We start from the raw sequence: 23,761 nt of genomic DNA on the forward strand, positions 1-23,761 counted from the left end.
CCCGCTCACTCAGTGATGCCCGGGGGTATTATAACCTAGTATATGTAACCCATACACAGCCCGGCGTGTGGTGGTGGTGCACAGGAATGCTCGCTCACTCAGTACTGCCCGGGGGTATTATAACCTAGTATATGTAACCCATACACAGCCCGGCGTGTGGTGGTGGTGCACAGGAATGCCCGCTCACTCAGTACTGCCCGGGGTTATTATAACCTAGTATATGTAACCCATACACAGCCCGGCGTGTGGTGGTGGTGCACAGGAATGCTCGCTCACTTAGGTCTGCCCGGGGGTATTAGTCACCAGGCTGTGTGGGATACATATAGTAAGTGGAAGGCTTAGCTCTGATGGTAGTGCAGAGGCCTGCTGCTCAGTAGTAACACCCGTATGTCCATGTATGTATACACGAATACTCCTTTCACATCGCACAAATAACCCGGTATCGACCCGACATATTGCCTGGTCGACACGGGTCAGTGTGCAGTGTGAAAGCGCCATGTCGGAATTCCCGGGTCGCATGACCCGGTAATTCAACCCGGGTTATAAGAAGGGTTATTCCCGGGTTGAATACCGGGTCAGTGGCTGCGTAAACGGATTGGTACCCATTTACTAGTACCCCTTTCAGATCTCCATTGCCGGATCCCACCCGGGAATTGGAAACGGGTCCTTCCCGGGTGGGATCTGGCATTGGAGACTCTCCTACCTCTTCCGCTGGCTGTCCGACCCGGCAATATGCCGGGTCGGTTGCCATAGCGGCGGGGGCGGAGCCGGGAGATGAGCTCATCTCCGCGCCACCTCTCCCTATCTAGTAGACGGGTCCCGGGTCGCATCGACCCGAGAATCCGTTTACGCAGCCACTGACCCGGTATTCAACCCGGGAATAACACTGCTTATAACCCGGGTTGAATTACCGGGCCAGGCGATCCGGGAATTCGGACTTGGCACTTTCACACTGCACACTGACCTGTGTCAACTGGGCAATATGTCGGATCGATACCAGGTTATTTGTGCGATGTGAAAGGGGTATAGATAGGGAGAGGCGGCGCAGAGATGAGCTTATCTCTCGTCCCCGCTGCTGGCTCTGCCCCCCACCGCTATGGCAACTCCAATGCCGGATCCCACCCGGGAAGGATCAGTTTCCAATTCCCGGGTGGGATCCGGCAATGGAGATCTGAAAGGGGTACTAGTAAACGGGTCCCTGGTCGCATCGACCCTGGAATCCATTTACGCAGCCACTGACCCGGTATTCAACCCGGGAAGTACTATACTGTGGCATAGATTCTACCATGTCATGTTGCTGTGCCCACGTTCCCCAGTGTTGTGTATTTGGACCAGCCTTATATGCTATATACAGGCCTTGCCCCAGTTGCCCTCCTACAGGACAGAAAGTGATGTTAGTGCGGGTTCCTGCGTAACCCCAGACTGGCCCCGTTTCTAGTCGCCATAAAGAAAATGGCAGGAGCCGCCGTCTGTACCGGGAAATATTTCGCTTTCATTTTATCCTTTGTTCTGATGAGACCACGTATTTTCCCAGGGCGGGCTGGAGCTTGTAGTCCGACAGCAGCTGAAGAACGTACGTTTGCAAACGCCCTTCATGGAAAACCGCATTCCCATAATTCATGGTCATTGGTCGTACCTAGATCTCCCACTTGAAACACACATGCTAGATGTACCTGGAACTTGTAGTCTTTCCATCACTTTGTTACACTGGCACGCCCTCCGTTAATGCACTATAAACTCCTGTGTTCTTTATTTGTGTTTCTCTATCGTCCTAGTGGATGCTGGGGTTCCTGAAAGGACCATGGGGAATAGCGGCTCCGCAGGAGACAGGGCACAAAAGTAAAGCTTTCCGATCAGGTGGTGTGCACTGGCTCCTCCCCCTATGACCCTCCTCCAAGCCAGTTAGATTTTTGTGCCCGGCCGAGAAGGGTGCAATCTAGGTGGCTCTCCTAAAGAGCTGCTTAGAGAAAGTTTAGCTTAGGTTTTTTATTTTACAGTGAGTCCTGCTGGCAACAGGATCACTGCAACGAGGGACTTAGGGGAGAAGAAGTGAACTCACCTGCGTGCAGGATGGATTGGCTTCTTGGCTACTGGACATCAGCTCCAGAGGGACGATCACAGGTACAGCCTGGATGGTCACCGGAGCCTCGCCGCCGGCCCCCTTGCAGATGCTGAAACATGAAGAGGTCCAGAATTGGCGGCAGAAGACTCCTCAGTCTTCTAAAGGTAGCGCACAGCACTGCAGCTGTGCGCCATTTTCCTCTCAGCACACTTCACACGGCAGTCACTGAGGGTGCAGGGCGCTGGGAGGGGAGCGCCCTGGGAGGCAAATGAAAACCTATTTGGCTAAAAAATACCTCACATATAGCCTCCGGGGCTATATGGAGATATTTAACCCCTGCCAGAATACACTAAAGAGCGGGAGACGAGCCCGCCGGAAAAGGGGCGGGGCCTATCTCCTCAGCACACAGCGCCATTTTCCTTACACAGCTCCGCTGGTCAGGACGGCTCCCAGGTCTCTCCCCTGCACTGCACTACAGAAACAGGGTAAAACAAGAGAGGGGGGGCAAAATAGTGGCAAAAATTATATTATAAAAGCAGCTATACAGGGAGCACTTATTATAAGGCTATCCCTGTCATATATAGCGCTTTTGGTGTGTGCTGGCAAACTCTCCCTCTGTCTCCCCAAAGGGCTAGTGGGGTCCTGTCTTCGTTAAGAGCATTCCCTGTGTGTCTGCTGTGTGTCGGTACGTGTGTGTCGACATGTATGAGGACGATATTGGTGTGGAGGCGGAGCAATTGCCAAATATGGGGATGTCACCTCCTAGGGGGTCGACACCAGAATGGATGCCTTTATTTATGGAATTACGGGATAGTGTCAACACGCTAAAGCAGTCGTTTGTCGACATGAGACGGCCGGACAATCAGTTAGTGCCTGTCCAGGCGCCTCAAACACCGTCAGGGGCTGTAAAACGCCCTTTGCCTCAGTCGGTCGACACAGACCCAGACACAGGCACTGATTCCAGTGGCGACGGTGACGAATCAACCGTATTTTCCAGTAGGGCCACACGTTATATGATTTTGGCAATGAAGGAGGCGTTACATTTAGCTGATACTACTGGTACCACTAAACAGGGTATTATGTGGGGTGTGAAAAAACTACCTATAGTTTTTCCTGAATCAGAAGAACTAAATGATGTATGTGATGAAGCGTGGGTTGCCCCCGATAAAAAGATGCTAATTTCAAAGAAGTTATTAGCTTTATACCCTTTCCCGTCAGAGGTTAGGGCGCGCTGGGAAACACCTCCTAGGGTGGATAAGGCGCTCACACGCTTATCTAAACAAGTGGCGTTACCCTCTCCTGAGACGGCCGCACTTAAAGATCCAACAGATAGGAGGATGGAAAATATCCAAAAAAGTATATACACACATACAGGTGTTATACTACGACCAGCTATAGCGTCAGCCTGGATGTGCAGTGCTGGAGTAGTTTGGTCAGAGTCCCTGATTGAAAATATTGATACCCTGGATAGGGACAATGTTTTACTGTCTTTAGAGCAAATAAAGGATGCATTTCTTTATATGCGTGATGCACAGAGGGATATCTGCACACTGGCATCACGGGTAAGTGCTATGTCCATTTCGGCCAGAAGAAGTTTATGGACGCGACAGTGGTCAGGCGATGCGGACTCAAAACGGCATATGGAAGTTTTGCCGTATAAAGGGGAGGAGTTATTTGGAGTCGGTCTATCAGATTTGGTGGCCACGGCTACAGCCGGGAAATCCACCTTTTTACCTCAAGCTACTCCCCAACAGAAAAAGACACCGACTTTTCAACCGCAGTCCTTTCGTTCCTTTAAAAACAAGAGAGCAAAGGGATATTCATATCTGCCACGAGGCAGAGGAAGGGGGAAGAGACACCAACAGGCAGCTCCTTCCCAGGAACAAAAGCCCTCCCCCGCTTCTACAAAAGCCTCAGCATGACGCTGGGGCTTCTCAAGCGGACTCGGGGGCGGTGGGCGGTCGTCTCAAGCATTTCAGCGCGCAGTGGGCTCACTCGCAGGTAGATCCCTGGATCCTGCAGATAATATCTCAGGGGTACAGGTTGGAACTAGAGACAGATCCGCCTCGCCGTTTCCTGAAGTCTGCTTTACCAACGTCCCCCTCCGAAAGGGAGACGGTTTTGGAAGCCATTCACAAGCTGTACTCTCAGCAGGTGATAGTCAAGGTACCTCTTCTACAACAGGGAAAGGGGTATTATTCCACTCTATTTGTGGTACCGAAGCCGGACGGCTCGGTAAGACCTATTCTAAATCTGAAGTCCTTGAACCTGTACATAAAGAAGTTCAAGTTCAAAATGGAGTCACTCAGAGCAGTGATAGCGAACCTGGAAGAAGGGGACTTTATGGTGTCCTTGGACATCAAGGATGCGTACCTCCACGTTCCAATTTACCCCTCACACCAGGGGTACCTCAGGTTCGTTGTACAAAACTGTCACTATCAGTTTCAGACGCTGCCGTTCGGATTGTCCACGGCACCTCGGGTCTTTACAAAGGTAATGGCCGAGATGATGATTCTTCTTCGAAGAAAAGGCGTATTAATTATCCCATACTTGGACGATCTCCTAATAAGGGCAAGGTCCAGAGAACAGCTAGAGAGGGGATTAGCACTGTCTCAAGAAGTGCTAAAACAACACGGCTGGATTCTGAATATTCCAAAATCCCAGTTAATGCCGACAACTCGTCTGCTGTTCCTAGGGATGATTCTGGACACGGTTCAGAAAAAGGTTTTTCTCCCGGAGGAAAAAGCCAAGGAGTTGTCCGAGCTTGTCAGGAACCTCCTAAAACCAGGAAAGGTGTCTGTACATCAATGCACAAGAGTCCTGGGAAAAATGGTGGCTTCTTACGAAGCAATTCCATTCGGCAGATTCCATGCACGAATTTTCCAGAGGGATCTGTTAGACAAATGGTCAGGGTCGCATCTTCAGATGCACCAGCGGATAACCCTGTCTCCAAGGACAAGGGTATCTCTTCTGTGGTGGTTGCAGAGTGCTCATCTATTGGAGGGCCACAGATTCGGCATACAGGATTGGATCCTGGTGACCACGGACGCCAGCCTGAGAGGCTGGGGAGCAGTCACACAAGGAAGAAACTTCCAGGGAGTGTGGACGAGCCTGGAAACGTCTCTTCACATAAACATTCTGGAACTAAGAGCAATCTACAATGCTCTAAGCCAGGCAGAACCTCTGCTTCAAGGAAAACCGGTGTTGATCCAGTCGGACAACATCACGGCAGTCGCCCATGTGAACAGACAGGGCGGCACAAGAAGCAGGAGTGCAATGGCAGAAGCTGCAAGGATTCTTCGCTGGGCAGAGAATCATGTGATAGCACTGTCAGCAGTGTTCATCCCGGGAGTGGACAACTGGGAAGCAGACTTCCTCAGCAGACACGACCTTCACCCGGGAGAGTGGGGACTTCATCCGGAAGTCTTCCACATGCTGGTAACCCGTTGGGAAAGACCAATGGTGGACATGATGGCGTCTCGCCTCAACAAAAAACTGGACAGGTATTGCGCCAGGTCAAGAGATCCGCAGGCAATAGCTGTGGACGCGCTGGTAACGCCTTGGGTGTACCAGTCGGTGTATGTGTTTCCTCCTCTGCCTCTCATACCAAAAGTATTGAGAATTATACGGCAAAGAGGCGTAAGAACGATACTAGTGGTTCCGGATTGGCCAAGAAGGACTTGGTACCCGGAACTTCAAGAGATGATCACGGAAGATCCGTGGCCTCTACCTCTAAGGAGGGACTTGCTTCAGCAGGGTCCCTGTCTGTTTCAAGACTTACTGCGGCTGCGTTTGACGGCATGGCGGTTGAACGCCGGATCCTAAAGGAAAAAGGCATGCCGGAAGAAGTCATTCCTACTTTGATTAAAGCAAGGAAGGAAGTAACCGTGCAACACTATCACCGCATTTGGCGAAGATATGTTGCGTGGTGCGAGGATCGGAGTGCTCCGACGGAGGAATTTCAACTGGGTCGATTCCTACATTTCCTGCAATCAGGATTGTCTATGGGTCTCAAATTGGGATCTATTAAGGTTCAAATTTCGGCCCTGTCGATTTTCTTTCAAAAAGAATTGGCTTCAGTTCCTGAAGTCCAGACTTTTGTTAAGGGAGTGCTGCATATACAGCCTCCTGTGGTGCCTCCAGTGGCACCGTGGGATCTCAATGTGGTTTTGGAATTTCTAAAATCTCATTGGTTTGAACCACTAAAAAAGGTGGATTTAAAATATCTCACATGGAAAGTGACCATGTTACTAGCCCTGGCTTCGGCCAGGAGAGTGTCAGAACTGGCAGCTTTATCTTACAAAAGCCCATATCTGATTTTCCATTCGGACAGGGCAGAACTGCGGACTCGTCCGCATTTTCTCCCTAAGGTGGTGTCAGCATTTCATCTGAACCAGCCTATTGTAGTGCCTGCGGCTACAAGTGACTTGGAGGACTCCAAGTTACTGGACGTTGTCAGAGCATTAAAAATATATATTGCAAGGACAGCTGGAGTCAGAAAATCTGACTCGTTGTTTATATTGTATGCACCCAACAAGATGGGTGCTCCTGCGTCTAAGCAGACGATTGCTCGTTGGATCTGTAGCACAATCCAACTTGCACATTCTGTGGCAGGCCTGCCACAGCCTAAATCTGTAAAGGCCCACTCCACAAGGAAGGTGGGCTCATCTTGGGCGGCTGCCCGAGGGGTCTCGGCATTACAACTTTGCCGAGCAGCTACGTGGTCAGGGGAGAACACGTTTGTAAAATTTTACAAATTTGATACTCTGGCTAAGGAGGACCTGGAGTTCTCTCATTCGGTGCTGCAGAGTCATCCGCACTCTCCCGCCCGTTTGGGAGCTTTGGTATAATCCCCATGGTCCTTTCAGGAACCCCAGCATCCACTAGGACGATAGAGAAAATAAGAATTTACTTACCGATAATTCTATTTCTCGGAGTCCGTAGTGGATGCTGGGCGCCCATCCCAAGTGCGGATTATCTGCAATAATTGTACATAGTTATTGTTAACTAATTCGGGTTATTGTTAAGAAGCCATCTTTCAGAGGCTCCTCTGTTATCATACTGTTAACTGGTTTTGATCACAAGTTGTACGGTGTGATTGGTGTGGCTGGTATGAGTCTTACCCGGGATTCAAAATTCCTCCCTTATTGTGTACGCTCGTCCGGGCACAGTACCTAACTGGCTTGGAGGAGGGTCATAGGGGGAGGAGCCAGTGCACACCACCTGATCGGAAAGCTTTACTTTTGTGCCCTGTCTCCTGCGGAGCCGCTATTCCCCATGGTCCTTTCAGGAACCCCAGCATCCACTACGGACTCCGAGAAATAGAATTATCGGTAAGTAAATTCTTATTTTTTGGGAATGTGTGCAGCTGCAGAACGTGGAGATGGGTTTGGGTGCGATAAGGGAATGGCACCGGATGGGATAATAGGGGGTGGGTGGGGTATGATGTTGCCGCTGTGGTAATAATAGTATTAAGCATACGTGTGGTTGGTCAGGGTAAGGAGTGGGGAAATAATCTAATAGGACTGCGGGACTGTCAGGGATCATAATGTGCTTCCGCAGGAATATACACAGAGTATATATACACAGTGTGATATATTCAGTATATAATGTACAGTGTTTGTGAAGATACAGAAGGAAAATAATTATAAATAGGTTTACGCTCTATTTGATTAACCTAAATAATAAAGATACATTTATGTAAGGAGTGGGTTTTAGTCCGGTATAAGTCGCCCCTAATGGCAGCGGCCTCCTCGGTGAGCTCTGTAGCAGGACGGATGGCTGGAAAGTGGGCACGCACTGTGTAAGGGCTGGGCGGTGTGGTGCCGGAATTGTGTTCTCAGATGCAGTTGTGGAACCTTGAGCCAGTGATGTGTGGTCGGTCGCCGGGTAGCTGCTTGTATTACAGAGTGCGTTTCGGGTGTGGGTAGGTCCTGTAGTCACATTTCTTACTCTAGAACCCTTAAGTTTACAGGCTGGAGGAATCCATTGTACAATACAGGAGGACTGCCACAACATATACCTGTTTTGTTGTATGGAGGATAAAGGAAGAAATATATTCTGGGTAAGGGTAGGCCTGCTCACAACACGTACCCAACTAAGCCGTGCAATGATGGTTGTGTGTAGTGCGGCATGTGGCACAGTGGTTAGCATTGCTTTCTCGCAGTCCTGAGGTCGTGGATTTCATTGAGATCAGGGGTCTATATTGTGGAGTTTCCTCTCTGGGCTTTATATGAATACACAATAATAATGTACACGGTATGAAAGAGTCATTTAGTGCGTTACTGTTGCGTTGTCCTAGGGCACCTATTGCTTTCGCTGTTTATAGTATTCCCTTTGGTTGCCGTCGCTGTGTGAAAGTTAAAGGTTTGCTGGTTGCCCGCCCTGGAGATGGTGGCATAGCGTCGCCCTTGTGGAAAGCGGAGGCTCTGCCGCTCAGTCCAGCTGTTGTTAGTGCTGCTCTGGGGTTTCTGCGTCTCATACCGGCGATTCATGGATTGGAAAATACCGTTATTGTAATTGGATTGGAGCCAAGACACCGCGCCCTGTAGAGATTGCGCAGTCCTGACAAATGGCCGCAGGAGGTGACGGAGAACATATATAACTAGTCATCCCGTCAGAATGACGGAACATAATAACAGTGATGTCAGCGCCAACTGCAAATCCCTTTCATTCCTCCACAGAGGTGAGGAGCAGCGTTATCCTTTTATAATATAGCATGTCTTACAGGAGACCGTCATTTGGTTTTCCTTGGTCCCTCAGAAGTCAGCAGCTGGTGGAGCGGCCTTTGTGACAGCCGTGTTTTAAGGTGAATTGTTGTATGTAAAGGTATGATGCGTGTCCATTAAGGGTTTCAGGCGTCTTCATTTGGGAATGAGGATAGTGCTCTCTGCATCCCCCTCTATCTGTATGAGCTCGCCAGTCCCTGCGGGCAGAGAAGCGTCCACATATCCTGATGCTGCCACCGACATGTGCGTCTCGGAGACCTCATCCTGGATCTGCCGGGGAATCTTCTCCTGTCCCTTTGCTGAGAAATGCGCTACCTTCCTCCCAGAGACAGGTGTATGTATGCAGAGGGGGCTTCAGTAACCTGGGTATGTAGAGAAGGTTGGTTACTTCAGAGGATATCTGTATGGATATAGAGCAAGGCGGGGGGGGGGAGACACCTATTTGTCAGCTATTTGGGGTAAGCTGTGGAACATTGGGGGGATGTACCTGTCTCGGAGCAGTGGTGGGTTCTGCGCGGGCGCATACTGGCAGTGGCATACAGAACATGCTGGTCGGAGAGGTTGGAACATAAGCGGGAGTGGAAAGTAAAAGAGGTGATGAGGCTGTCATGGGAGGTGGTAATCCACCGTGATGGTGGCTGAGCTAATGTGATCGCCATCTGAACTAAGATATTCTTATTAACTTGCTCTGTATGGACAGCCTGATGGATAGAAAGTATGTCACATTCGCAGAGCTTTCCACATTCATACCTGGCCTCACTTTCACATAATCGGGAATGACGTCACTGCGTCTTAGGATGGGTGGTCTTCTGTATGCCGACTGACGGGATCCCGGCGCACAGTATACCGGCGCTGGGATCCCGACAGCCGGCATACCGACACTTATTCTTTCTCGTGGGGGTCCACGGCCCCCCTGGAGGGAGAATAAAATAGTGTGGCGCGCGTTGCGCGCCACCGTGCCCGTAGCGTGGCGAGCGCAGCGAGCCCGCAAGGGGCTCATTTGCGCTCGCCACACTGTCGGTAAGCCGGCGGTTGGGCTCCCAGCGCCGGTATGCTGGTCGCCGGGAGCCCGACCGTCGGCATATCGTAGTGAACCCCTTAGGATCTGTATGGTAGCTATATGTGTACTTGAAAAAAAGTTGTTGGTTTTCTTTAATTTAAAAAAACAAAACCCAAAACACAGAAGTAGGCAGCACCTGTCCACCTATTTCTGTGACGTTACAATTTAGAGAGAAGTTGGCTGGTCTGATAGGTTAGGTGAGAAGTTGGCTGGTCTGATAAGGTTAGGAGAGAAGTTGGCTGGTCTGATAAGGTTAGGAGAGAAGTTGGCTGGTCTGATAAGGTTAGGAGAGAAGCTGGTCTGATAAGGTTAGGAGAGAAGTTGGCTGGTCTGATAAGGTTAGGAGAGAAGTTGGCTGGTCTGATAAGGTTAGGAGAGAAGCTGGTCTGATAAGGTTAGGAGAGAAGCTGGTCTGATAAGGTTAGGAGAGAAGTTGGCTGGTCTGATAAGGTTAGGAGAGAAGTTGGCTGGTCTGATAAGGTTAGGAGAGAAGTTGGCTGGTCTGATAAGGTTAGGAGAGAAGTTGGCTGGTCTGATAAGGTTAGGAGAGAAGTTGGCTGGTCTGATAAGGTTAGGAGAGAAGTTGGCTGGTCTGATAAGGTTAGGAGAGAAGTTGGCTGGTCTGATAAGGTTAGGAGAGAAGTTGGCTGGTCTGATAAGGTTAGGAGAGAAGTTGGCTGGTCTGATAAGGTTAGGAGAGAAGTTGGCTGGTCTGATAAGGTTAGGCGAGAAGTTGGCTGGTCTGATAAGGTTAGGAGAGAAGTTGGCTGGTCTGATAAGGTTAGGAGAGAAGTTGGCTGGTCTGATAGGTTAGGAGAGAAGTTGGCTGATCTGATAGGTTAGGAGAGAAGTTGGCTGATCTGATAGGTTAGGAGAGAAGTTGGCTGGTCTGATAGGAGAGAAGTTGGCTGGTCTGATAGGAGAGAAGTTGGCTGGTCTGATAAGGTTAGGAGAGAAGTTGGCTGGTCTGATAAGGTTAGGAGAGAAGTTGGCTGGTCTGATAAGGTTAGGAGAGAAGTTGGCTGGTCTGATAAGGTTAGGAGAGAAGTTGGCTGGTCTGATAAGGTTAGGAGAGAAGTTGGCTGGTCTGATAGGTTAGGAGAGAAGTTGGCTGATCTGATAGGTTAGGAGAGAAGTTGGCTGATCTGATAGGTTAGGAGAGAAGTTGGCTGGTCTGATAGGAGAGAAGTTGGCTGGTCTGATAAGGTTAGGAGAGAAGTTGGCTGGTCTGATAAGGTTAGGAGAGAAGTTGGCTGGTCTGATAAGGTTAGGAGAGAAGTTGGCTGATCTGATAGGTTAGGAGAGAAGTTGGCTGGTCTGATAGGTTAGGTGTGTTCAGCACTGTTTTAGATGGACGGTTGGAGGAATGTTGGCCTAATGTACCATATGGCCCACATTATGAATGGACGTGTCCATGGCAGTGGTGTACTAGAGCACTCTAGCCAGTAAACTGGGTTCCCCGCTCTGTACAGAGACTCAGGATTAGGGCTGGAAGTGTCTCCTCTTCTTATTAGCCTCCATTATAGGGTGACACAGATTTTATGGTCCATGTGATTTCCCGTTGAAGATTACGCAGCAGCTCTGCACGGTAGAGTCCGGTAACGGTTACTCCCTGCTGTACACAGAAGCCCCTTTCTGCTTCTCAGATAGGAAAAGGAAAGGGGTCCGCAGCTTCCCGGACACCGGACATATAATCTCTCCATCTGGGAATTGCCTCAGCAGCAGTCTGTTGCTATATCCACATGTAGGTGCCGTGATCTGTATACTATGTATGAACGTAACGTTTACAAAATTCCAGCCTGCTGAACTAAACTACAGTATATATTGGTAACGTGCTTAGAAGGGCGTACCTGTACGTAGTAGGATATTGCAGGGAGCCCTTCGTAGCCTTAAACTGCTGGTAGGTGTTTGGGATTGCAGTCTCCCTGGTAACAGCGCTGTGTGAATACCTGTAGCGGAGCACGGTTAGTGACAATGCTGCAAGACTGAAGATAAAGTTATGGTCCTGCTTTACCATCTGCTTTTTATCCTATATGGCACCAGATGGCCTCATACACACGACATTAAATGCATAGTCAGCACTTTGTATATTGCCATTGCTTTAACGCAACATTGCTCTGTATCCCCCTGCAGCGTAATGTACTTAATGCTCATTCCCATGCAACGGCGCTGTATTGTACGGGGTGGTAACGCCGCTGAGCGACGTAGACAGAGTTGATGTTGGTGCATGCTGGTCAGCGCTGCCGTGTCTGTGTGATCCCTATATGTATGTGAGAGGCCACGGAACACGCTGTTCTGACCACGGAACATGCTGTTCTGACTATCCTCTGTTAATGATGAGTTACTATTTGTCTCCTTCCTCTCATTTGCATGCTTGAAACACACAGACCTGGTCTGAAACGCCAGCTGGAAACGCAGGAGGCCATTTTTGTTTGTGTGACCTATTGGCGCTATACGAGTACACATTTATTGTGACCTGGCTGGGAAGATATTGCAAAACCCCTGATCAGTGCCAGCTTCAGGGCTAATTGGATCAGTGAGCAGCTGTAAATTACCGCAGATGATTGAACACCGCCCTGTATTTGATAAATGACAGCAAGGAGCTGATTGGCTGGTACTTTACCTCTCTCCAACGCTTAGTGCCCCTATATCTGTAATAGTCGTGTCATGGTCCCAGCTAATCACGTGCAGTAATAAGTCAGGGACGGGCTGATGATCACAGGTAGTAACAGGGAATGTGTTCCGTTTGGGATTTGCATATCCTGTAATATAATGGTTCTTTCTAGAGCTGGCCGTGTCTTCAGCCTGATGCATGTTTCTTCATCCTGTTGTATGCGTGGTCACCCCCACTATGTGGGGACTGGGGACACTAACTTTGTGAATAACTTAAAATAGCTGATTTTTCTTGGAAATACACACTACATTTATCTGTTTGTTCTTCATCGTTCTGATTAAAACCAGGATATGTTTAAATATATTTTTCCTTTATTCCTACACAGTATGGGGCAGTAATTCAACAGTCTCTTTGTATTATAATTTGTCCATTGGGTGGCGCTGTTTTATAGATGCCTATGAAACTTACTCAGTCTGGCTGTCTTATCCGGACACTCGGGTCCAGGAAATCTACGTCCAACGACGCAGACCCTGGACCCCTCATGCCTTGAAAACAATGGCGACACTCCGCTCCCCAGTTTGAAGAACGTGCCGCCCCTGCTTCGCCCCCCAATCGCTGCAGCATGTCAATCACGGCATGGGACTGCGAGCGACATCGCAGAATCCCACACATCGTATTCCTACGCAGACCATTGGGTTTGCACCCCACTAGAAGTCTGTATATTTGTGAATTCCGGCGCGCTCTGGGAAGGGTCACGGCAGACTGTTCCGCGTTGTGACAGCGTTTGCGTCCTCAGGAATAAGCAGCTTTTGGTTCTGCAGTTTTATGTGTTGGACATTTAATCCACTATACCAATGGTTTAAAGCTGCAGTCCTCAAGTGTCCCAACAGGTCATGTTTTCAGGATTTCTGTCTGGAAATGGGTGTGATAATTACTGACACTGCAAAAAGAAATGAACTCACCTGTACATGAATAAAGAAATCCAGAAAACCTGACCCGCTGGGGCTTGCTGCTCTGTGCGGCTCTCTGTAACACAGCGATCACAGAACAGCTGTATTGCTGCGCAGCTGGTTGGCGACATCCGATGTCACTCACTTGCGGACAGCTGGTGGACTCTGGGCTCGGTGCCGCTCTCCAGGGGAAGCGGATACCACCCCACAGCTGCTGGTAATGTAAGGTCAGCCCGAGGTTTAAGGTCTTCGTTTCCAGGAGGAAATTACGGGTCTCTTATGCACTGTGGCGTGTGTTCTACTTTTAGAGAAGTGGCTCGGTGAGTAGAGCAAGTTGCAGCTATATGCCTTGTCACTTGCACACCGTGCCACGCCGTGGGGGTCAGTAAGAGCAGAGGAAACACCCCTGCTAATGATTTACTTGGGGGCTGTCGTTGCTTTTCCCATTATCGGTAACACTAATATGGTCTCTGCTTTCTATTACTCTAATGTAAATAATAATGAGTGTGTAAGATTTAACCTAGGTAGTGAGCTGAGGTTGTTTGTATTTAGTACAGTTTCCATTGTGTGTCTTCTCTTCCCCATAGTCTGTTTATTTTTCCCCAGATACAGATGGGACAGTCTTGACTCTAGGGGTCTATCCTAATCTCATCTTGGACCTTACTACCTGGGATATGGGGGCCAGTAGGGCTCGTCCATGGAAATAGGATAGTGAAGTTTTATCTGTAACCCCCTCGCAGTCTCTGTAGTCTTGTGTTTGGCCCATATATTCCCTGTGCTGGGGATCTAATGGGATCACACATCTTCCTGTGTTCTTTCACATAGGTTTTAGCAGCAGAAATCTTGGGAAATTGTAAGCGGTGACAATGTGTAACTAATTGGGCTGTACCCATAATTGTAAGCAGTGACAGTGTGTAACTAATTGGGCTGTACCCATAATTACAATCACTTAGGGAAGGCGCTGCCGTGGCCTGCAGTAAGGTGTTACCTGTGTGCGATTATCCGCTGAGATAGTTACACCCTGTGTACATACTCTGCACTTACATATGCTGCGTCCACACTGTGCAACAATAGTTCTGTTATTTTCATCTGTTTGTTTTTGGTATATAATAAGTTAAGGTGATATTTTAGTTTTGCGTACGGCTCGTCTATGACCCTAGCTCAGCGCTGCGATGTACAGGGCGGCCATGATGAAAGTTCCTCTATTCAGTGCCGTCTGTAGCTCGATCCGACTGCCAGACTGTGAGTGAATTTGGCAGGGAGACTAATTAGAACGTGGGAATCCGTAGTGCGCAAAGTGCCCGATGGGGGACATATGGCGCCGTACAATGTGAAACTGGACAGACAAATGAATAACGAGCCAAAACTGTGATGAACAATTACCTTTATGGTGTTGCGGGAATTATAACCCAGCAATAAATCATTGGTCTGACCGTTTCCACATTCACCATATACCGCGTCTCATATCACACACGGTGCAGTGAGCGTTCTGTGTGAGAGGGCAGAGATCCGGTGCGACAGGAATATTGGCAGATGTTTATATGGGACCAGACACAATTCAATTTGCCGACAGTTGATTAGTGCCGGGAATTAGCTCCTGGCGCTATTCAATGCAGCGCCAAGTGACAATCGTCAGGAATTCTTCTCTCACCCCTGGAGGGATGCGAGAGGATATACGACAAAAGTGCTGGTGCGCGGCAGCCGCGAGGCTGATTCTGTCATGTTAAGTCAGAGAATGCCCGTTCTCCCGACAGATCAACCTGTTAAGTCCGGGAGAACGGGCATTCGCCGACTTAACATGAGCTGAATTGAATAGCAATGGGAGCTAATTGCCGGCGCTATTCAACTGTCGGAGAATTGACTTGACCCCCATTGAATACGTCCTACAGAGAGCGTCGGCTGAGTCTTGTGCTGTGGAAATATATTGTAATGAAACCGTTGATTGCTGGCTGTGACCTGGCAGCAGAGGGGATGGGTAGATAGATGATTGTGGCGGAGTGACAGCTGTAATATAACATCTGATACCAGCAATGGGTATCACCATAGGGGCTACATGTGTGTATCCATTTCTGCACACTCAGGGGCCTGATGAGCCAGCGGTGACGCTCACTTCTTTATATATCGTTTGTGGTTTCATTATAATGAGTTATGCTTTATGCCTTGGCCTTGAGCCAGACTGTGAGAGTGCAGCATGGATAAAGCAACACTGCCACCTACAGGAGAGAAGGAAGAATTGCACAGCATTGCATACACGTGTACTTTCTTTTTCATCCACTAGGGGTCACTGGAGTTCTCTTGGGATATGGACGACTTTCTCCAGATGTGTTAAGCTTGGTGGATGGAATCATTGCACATAACTTGTACTGAATATAACCTGTGGCTTCCCCATTATGTCCTTCCATTGTGGAGGAAGGAGACGTCTCATGGCTTTTTGTTTTTCCTGGCTATTTCAGGGAGCAGGGCATGAACCGCGAGGGTGCTGCCGGGAAAACTCCGGAGGAGATGTACGTCCAGCAGAAGGTGCGGGTGCTGCTTATGCTCCGGAAGATGGGTTCCAACGTGAGTAGGGGAGGATCAATGGCATTTCTCACTGAGTACATCAGGCGCAGGGACCGTAGAAACCTCACAGGCGTTAAAACAACAACAATAAAAATAGCGTAACCAGCCAGTGACCGTACACCGGTATTTACTCTAGTTTTAGGGGAGATGCGCCAAGTTAGCAGACCGTCTCGTGGTGCGCAGGGGGTGGGGTGAGTGCAGGAGGGTGGCAGCGTCTGCGGCTGGCCACCTTTAGGGCCGACAGGCCTGCGCTTTCACTACATCCGTCCAGTGCTGATAATGTATTGGGATTTCCACTTGGAGCTCTGGATACCTTGGCAGTGGCTGCTGGGAAGGAATGTGCAGAAGGTGACATTAGGCTGTTTGCATATACAATATAACACAATGGTGGTCATTCCGAGTTGTTCGGTCGCTAGCTGTTTTTAGCAGTCGTGCAGACGCTAAGCCGCCGCCCTCTGGGAGTGTATCTTAGCTTAGCAGAAGTGCGAACGAAAGGATCGCAGAGTGGCTACAAAAAAAAATTGTGTTTTTTTTAGAGTAGTTCCAGACCTACTCCTAGCTTGCGATCACTTCAGACCATTCAGTTCCGGATTTGACGTCACGAACACTCCCTGCGTTCGCCCAGCCACGCCTGCGTTTTCCCTGGCACGCCTGTGTTTTTTAGAACACTCCCTGAAAACGGTTCGAAAACAGTTGACCCCCAGAAACGCCCTCTTCCTGTCAATCACTCTGCGGCTGCCATTGCGACTGAAAAGTGTCGCTAGACCTTGTGTAAAAATACATTGCCCGTTGTGAAAGTACACGTGCGCACTGTGCCGCATACGCAAAAGTGCCGCTTTTTCACTTAATCGCTGCGAACATTTTTCACTAGCGATCAACTCTGAATGACCCCCAATATACGTTACCCCCGTCACCTCTGTAGAACAGGTGTTATTGGCTCCTGGGTGTGTGTGACCCATCACCTGGGTACCAGTAACTGTAGTCACCTTGCAAGACACGGGCACATATTGCAGCGCATTGGGACAGGGTGCGACACATTACTGAAAGTCAGCTGGATCCTAAAGAGTGTACCCTAGGCTGCCTTTATGGTTATAATATAGGCCTAGGGAGAACCCCAGAAATGTTTATTAAGGCGTTGCTCCTGGCATGTAACACCAGTGCTGAATGATTCTTCCATGGCTCTATCATGGGGAAAGCCCTTATAAGACGCTTGTGAGGACGCAGATCTAATACATGCTCCCATTTGGGACTATGAAAGGATGCGTTGATCCTTGAGCCTTAATCTGGCCTCGTTTGTTAGTTATACTGGAGAGGAATATTTCTTGGTTCTTTCCGTCTCCCCAGCTAAGCAGAGGCACCAATCGTTGATTAAAGTCTTCATTATAGCATCTCATGGTACGAGACCTGCGCCAGCTCTAATGTATGCGACTGATGCTTAGATGAAGACGTTCTTGTGCTTACAGGGGGTAAGGAAGGTCCTCAGATCCCTGGCTAGTGGAAGAGCGAAGTAGCGGCCCTGCAGCGCAATTGTATAATACCTTCTTTCCGGGTGTATTTACTAGAGAGAGAAGATATTTACTAATAAGATATTGGAGGGGTAATAAAGAGTTGGGTCCTTACAGATGTTCCCTTCATTTGAATAAAAATAAGAAACAATTTTTGGACTGAAATACCCTCATCGCTCAGCCGCTGAGCCCCCAACATCATATCTTTATGAAACACTGCCCATAAGGACATATTAAACACTTACTGTTTTCCCCAGTATATTCCGCCATTCAGCTGTGGCATGAAACTATGGGGTCTATATACTAAGCCATGGAGAGAGATAAAGTACCAGAGAATCAGCTCCTAGCTGCCATGTTTCAAGCTGGGTTTGAAAAATGACAGTTGTGAGTTGTGAGTGAGTTGTGGTTGGTACTTTATCTCTCTCCAAACTTAGTAAATAGACCCCTATGATTCTTCGGAGATTTCATCACTATGCATCTGGGCTGTAATATCGTCGTTTCCTGCCGTATGTTTGTGTTATTTATAAACAATTTACATAACGAGTCTCCTGATGTAATGATTACCGCCGGTAACAACTGTAGTGTAAAATGTTGCTTTACCTTCTGTCCTTGCAGCTGACGCCCAGCGAGGAGGCGTTCCTGCGGTCGTACGCCGGAGTGGTGAATAGCCAGCTCAGCCAGCTGCCCCAGCACGCCATCGATCAGGGTACGTATTATGCATATCTCATATTAGATGATTATTTCCAGAGCACACTAACGAGTCCAGCCGCTTTGCCACTGAGACACCTCTCCCCCTGTGCTGAGACTATTCTGACATTTTATAGGATGGTCACATGCCAACATCAAGATCAGTAATGTGTTTATACCTTGCCCGAAATATATTATACCTTGCCCGAAATTTATTATACCTTGCCCGAAATATATTATACCTTGCCCGAAATTTATTATACCTTGCCCGAAATATATTGTACCTTGCCCGAAATATATTATACTTTGCCCGAAACATATTGTACCTTGCCCGAAACATATTGTACCTTGCCCGAAACATATTGTACCTTGCCCGAAACATATTGTACCTTGCCCGAAACATATTGTACCTTGCCCGAAACATATTATACCTTGCCCGAAACATATTGTACCTTGCCCGAAACATATTGTACCTTGCCCGAAACATATTATACCTTGCCCGAAACATATTATACCCTGGGATTTGTTGGACTTTTAATTCTCAGAAGATTGCGTTGGCATGAAAAATTGATTGCTCTGGGTTTTACATGGTAGAATACTCTGAGTACTGTGTGCGGTTGTGGGGGTGAGCTGCCTGGGTGTGCGTGTGGTTGAAGGCCGAGTTGCCCGGGTGCGCGTGTGGTTGGGAGGCGGGTTGAGCTGCCCGGGTGCACGTGTGGTTGGGAGGGGGGTTTTGAGCTGCCCGGGTGTGCGTGTGGTTGGGGGAAGGAGCTGCCAGGGTGCGCATGTGGTTGGGGGGCGGGTTGAGCTGCCCGGGTGCGCGTGTGGCTGGGGGGCGGGTTGAGCTGCCCGGGTGCACGTGTGGCTGGGAGGGGGGGGGGGGGGTTTGAGCGGCCCGGGTACGCTTGTGGTGGTGGGGGGTTTGAGCTGCCCGGGTGCGCGTGTGGTTAGGGGGAAGGGGGTTGAGCTGCCCGGATGTGGTTGGGGGTGGAGGGAAGGCGGTTGAGCTGCCCGGGTGCGTGTGGTTGGGGTGGGTTAGGCTGCCCGGGTGGCTGGGGGGCGGGTTGAGCTGCCCAGGTGCGCGTGTGGCTGGGGGGCGGGTTGAGCTGCCCGGGTGCGCGTGTGGCTGGGGGGCGGGTTGAGCTGTCCGGGTGCACGTAAGTTGGGAGGGGGGGGGGGAGTTTGAGCTGCCCAGGTGTGGTTGGGGGGTGGAGGGAAGGCGGTGAGCTGCTCGGGTGTGGTTGGGGGGTGAGCTGCCCGGGTGCGTGCGGTTGCAGGGGTGGAGAGGGCGAGCTGCCCGGTTTTGGGGGGCTGGGAACGAGCTGCCGGTTACGTGTGTGGTTGGGGGGTTGAGCTGCCCGGGTGGGCGTGTGGTTGGGGGGAGGGTTGAGCTGCCCAGATGGGTGTGTGGTTGCGGGGGGGGGGGGGGGGGGGGGCGGCATCGAGCTGCCGGATACGTGTGTGGTTGGAGGGGAGGTTGAGCTGTCCGGGTGCGTGTGTGGTTGGGGGGGGTTGGTGAGCTGCCCAGGTGTGTGTGGTTGGGGGACGAGCTGCCCGGGTGTGCGTGTGGTTGGGGGGTGGTGAGCTGCCCGGGTGTGTGTGGTTGGGGGACGAGCTGCCCAAGTGTGTGTGGTTGGGGGGTGGTGACCGGTCCGGGTGTGGTTGGGGGGTGGTGAGCTGCCCAGGTGTGTGTGGTTGGGGGACGAGCTGCCCGGGTGCGCGTGTGATTGGGGGACGAGCTGCCCGGGTGCGCGTGTGGTTGGGGGACGAGCTGCCCGGGTGCGCGTGTGGTTGGGGGACGAGCTGCCCGGGTGTGCGTGTGGTTGGGGGGTGGTGAGCTGCCCGGGTGTGCGTGTGGTTGGGGGGTGGTGAGCTGCCCTGGTGTGTGTGGTTGGGTGGTGGTGAGCTGCCCAGGTGTGCGTGTGGTTGGGGGGTGGTGAGCTGTCCGGGTGCGCGTGTGGTTGGGGGGTGGTGAGCTGCCCAGGTGTGTGTGGTTGGGGGGGGTGATGAGCTGCCCAGGTGTGTGTGGTTGGGGGGTGGTGAGCTGTCCAGGTGTGTGTGGTTGGGGGGTGGTGAGCTGTCCGGGTGCGCGTGTGGTTGGGGGGTGGTGAGCTGCCCAGGTGTGTGTGGTTGGGGGGGTGGTAAGCTGTCCGGGTGCGCGTGTGGTTGGGGGGTGGTGAGCTGCCCAGGTGTGTGTGGTTGGGGGGTGGTAAGCTGTCCGGGTGCGCGTGTGATTGGGGGTGGTGAGCTGCCCAGGTGTGTGTGGTTGGGGGGTGGTAAGCTGTCCGGGTGCGCGTGTGGTTGGGGGTGGTGAGCTGCCCAGGTGTGTGTGGTTGGGGGGTGGTGAGCTGTCCGGGTGCGCGTATGGTTGGGGGGTGGTGAGCTGCCCAGGTGTGTGTGGTTGGGGGGTGGTGAGCTGCCCAGGTGTGTGTGGTTGGGGGGTGGTGAGCTGCCCAGGTGTGTGTGGTTGGGGGGTGGTGAGCTGCCCAGGTGTGTGTGGTTGGGGGGTGGTGAGCTGTCCAGGTGTGTGTGGTTGGGGGGTGGTGAGCTGTCCGGGTGCGCGTGTGGTTGGGGGGTGGTGAGCTGCCCAGGTGTGTGTGGTTGGGGGGTGGTAAGCTGTCCGGGTGCGCGTGTGGTTGGGGGTGGTGAGCTGCCCAGGTGTGTGTGGTTGGGGGGTGGTAAGCTGTCCGGGTGCGCGTGTGGTTGGGGGTGGTGAGCTGCCCAGGTGTGTGTGGTTGGGGGGGTGGTGAGCTGTCCGGGTGCGCGTATGGTTGGGGGGTGGTGAGCTGCCCAGGTGTGTGTGGTTGGGGGGTGGTGAGCTGCCCAGGTGTGTGTGGTTGGGGGGTGGTGAGCTGCCCGGGTGTGGTTGGGGGGTGGTGAGCTGCCCGGGTGTGCGTGTGGTTGGGTGGTGGTGAGCTGCCCAGGTGTGCGTGTGGTTGGGGGGTGGTGAGCTGCCCAGGTGTGTGTGGTTGGGGGGGTGGTGAGCTGCCCCGGGTGTGCGTGTGGTTGGGGGACGAGCTGCCCGGGTGCGCGTGTGGTTGGGGGACGAGCTGCCCGGGTGCGCGTGTGGTTGGGGGACGAGCTGCCCGGGTGTGCGTGTGGTTGGGGGGTGGTGAGCTGCCCAGGTGCGTGTGGTTGGGGGACAAGCTGCCCGGGTGTGCGTGTGGTTGGGGGGGTGGTGAGCTGCCCAGGTGCGTGTGGTTGGGGGACGAGCTGCCCGGGTGTGCGTGTGGTTGGGGGGTGGTGAGCTGCCGGGTGTGCGTGTGGTTGGGGGGTGGTGAGCTGCCGGGTGTGCGTGTGGTTGGGGGTCCAGCTCTCCGGGTGCGTGTGGTTGGGGGGCCAGCTCTCCGGGTGTGCGTGTGGTTGGGGGGCCAGCTCTCCGGGTGTGGTTGGGGGGCCAGCTCTCCGGGTGCGTGTGGTTGGGGGGCCAGCTCTCCGGGTGCGTGTGGTTGGGGGGCCAGCGCTCCGGGTGTGCGTGTGGTTGGGGGGCCAGCTCTCCGGGTGTGCGTGTGGTTAGCTGCCCAGGTGCGTGTGGTTGGGGGACAAGCTGCCCGGGTGTGCGTGTGGTTGGGGGGGTGGTGAGCTGCCCAGGTGCGTGTGGTTGGGGGACGAGCTGCCCGGGTGTGCGTGTGGTTGGGGGGTGGTGAGCTGCCGGGTGTGCGTGTGGTTGGGGGGGGGTGAGCTGCCGGGTGTGCGTGTGGTTGGGGGGCCAGCTCTCCGGGTGCGTGTGGTTGGGGGGCCAGCTCTCCGGGTGTGCGTGTGGTTGGGGGGCCAGCTCTCCGGGTGCGTGTGGTTGGGGGGCCAGCTCTCCGGGTGTGCGTGTGGTTGGGGGGCCAGCTCTCCGGGTGTGCGTGTGGTTGGGGGGCCAGCTCTCCGGGTGTGCGTGTGGTTGGGGGGCCAGCTCTCCGGGTGTGCGTGTGGTTGGGGGGCCAGCTCTCCGGGTGTGGTTGGGGGGCCAGCTCTCCGGGTGTGCGTGTGGTTGGGGGGCCAGCTCTCCGGGTGTGCGTGTGGTTGGGGGGCCAGCTCTCCGGGTGTGCGTGTGGTTGGGGGGCCAGCTCTCCGGGTGTGCGTGTGGTTGGGGGGCCAGCTCTCCGGGTGCGTGTGGTTGGGGGGCCAGCTCTCCGGGTGTGCGTGTGGTTGGGGGGCCAGCTCTCCGGGTGTGCGTGTGGTTGGGGGGCCAGCTCTCCGGGTGTGCGTGTGGTTGGGGGGTGGTGAGCTGCCCAGGTGCGTGTGGTTGGGGGGCCAGCTCTCCGGGTGTGCGTGTGGTTGGGGGGCCAGCTCTCCGGGTGTGCGTGTGGTTGGGGGGTGGTGAGCTGCCCAGGTGCGTGTGGTTGGGGGACGAGCTGCCCGGGTGCGTGTGTGGTTGGGGGGCCAGCTCTCCGGGTGTGTGGCATTAGAGTACCTTGTACTGATCTGCGGTTGGTATTCCTGATTAGTCTGTTGATCCCATACTGAAATATGTGACATGCCGATTACAGTGAATTCTGCTTCTATCTCCGCTGTGAGGCTGATTAGGCCGCGAGCACCTTATTACTTAGTAGCGGTTACTTATCTAGCGCTGGCATATTCCGCTTTCCTTTACAATTGGGAACACAACAGTAATAACAGGCAGTCATAGAGGTAAGAGGACCCTTACATATTCCCTTTTACATGCCAGGACCCCCTTCATGATACCAAGTCCGTCCCCCCTTTATATGACAAAGCATGTTAAACCCTTTGTGCCAGAGCCTCTTATGCTCCTGTGTATAACTTAGTCTCCCTATGCCACCCCCTCATGCTTGGCTTACTTTGTGTTGTGACGGGAGGGGGCACTCTGGACAGGCAACACAGAGTGCTCTGTGACTGCACACTGCAGCCACTCACTGACTGGTAGAAGCTGAGAGACTGCAGTCACAGAGGAGGCCACCCAATGGCGGAACCAGAGAGAGCTCACAAGACCATAGGTAGTAGGCGGGACTTGAGAAAGGGCTCACGAGACCGTAGGTAGTAGGCGGGACTGGAGAAAAGGCTCACGAGACTGTAGGTAGTAGGCGGGACTGGAGAAAGGGCTTACGAGACCGTAGGTAGTAGGCGGGACTGGAGAAAGGGCTCACAAGACCGTAGGTAGTCGGCGGGACTGGAGAAAGGGCTCACGAGACCGTAGGTAGTAGGCGAGACTGGAGAAAAGGCTCACGAGACTGTAGGTAGTAGGCGGGACTGGAGAAAGGGCTCACGAGACTGTAGGTAGTAGGCGGGACTGGAGAAAAGGCTCACGAGACTGTAGGTAGTAGGCGGGACTGGAGAAAGGGCTCACAAGACCGTAGGTAGTCGGCGGGACTGGAGAAAGGGCTCACGAGACCGTAGGTAGTAGGCGGGACTGGAGAAAGGGCTCACGAGACCGTAGGTAGTCGGCGGGACTGGAGAAAGGGCTCACGAGACCGTAGGTAGTAGGCGGGACTGGAGGAAGGGCTCACGAGACCGTAGGTAGTAGGCGGGACTGGAGGAAGGGCTCACGAGACCGTAGGTAGTCGGCGGGACTGGAGAAAGGACTCATGAGACCGTAGGTAGTAGGCGGGACTGGAGAAAGGGCTCACGAGGCTGTTGGTAGTAGGCGGGA

The 23,761-nt window shown here is 52.4% G+C and overlaps 1 protein-coding gene across 1 annotated transcript in view; it reads left to right on the plus strand.

Annotated features, from left to right (window-relative positions):
* The window catches only part of CTNNBIP1 (catenin beta interacting protein 1), a 49,457-nt gene that overhangs the window by 18,287 nt on the left and 7,409 nt on the right, over positions 1-23,761 (plus strand). The window contains exons 2-3 of the mRNA XM_063943833.1: positions 15,868-15,973; positions 18,094-18,184. Coding sequence (XP_063799903.1) covers positions 15,868-15,973; positions 18,094-18,184 — 197 coding nt within the window. The remainder of the gene's footprint in view (positions 1-15,867; positions 15,974-18,093; positions 18,185-23,761) is intronic.

The sequence above is a fragment of the Pseudophryne corroboree genome, chromosome 10 (genome assembly GCF_028390025.1).
Source record: "Pseudophryne corroboree isolate aPseCor3 chromosome 10, aPseCor3.hap2, whole genome shotgun sequence".
Classification (NCBI taxonomy): Eukaryota; Metazoa; Chordata; class Amphibia; order Anura; family Myobatrachidae; genus Pseudophryne; species Pseudophryne corroboree.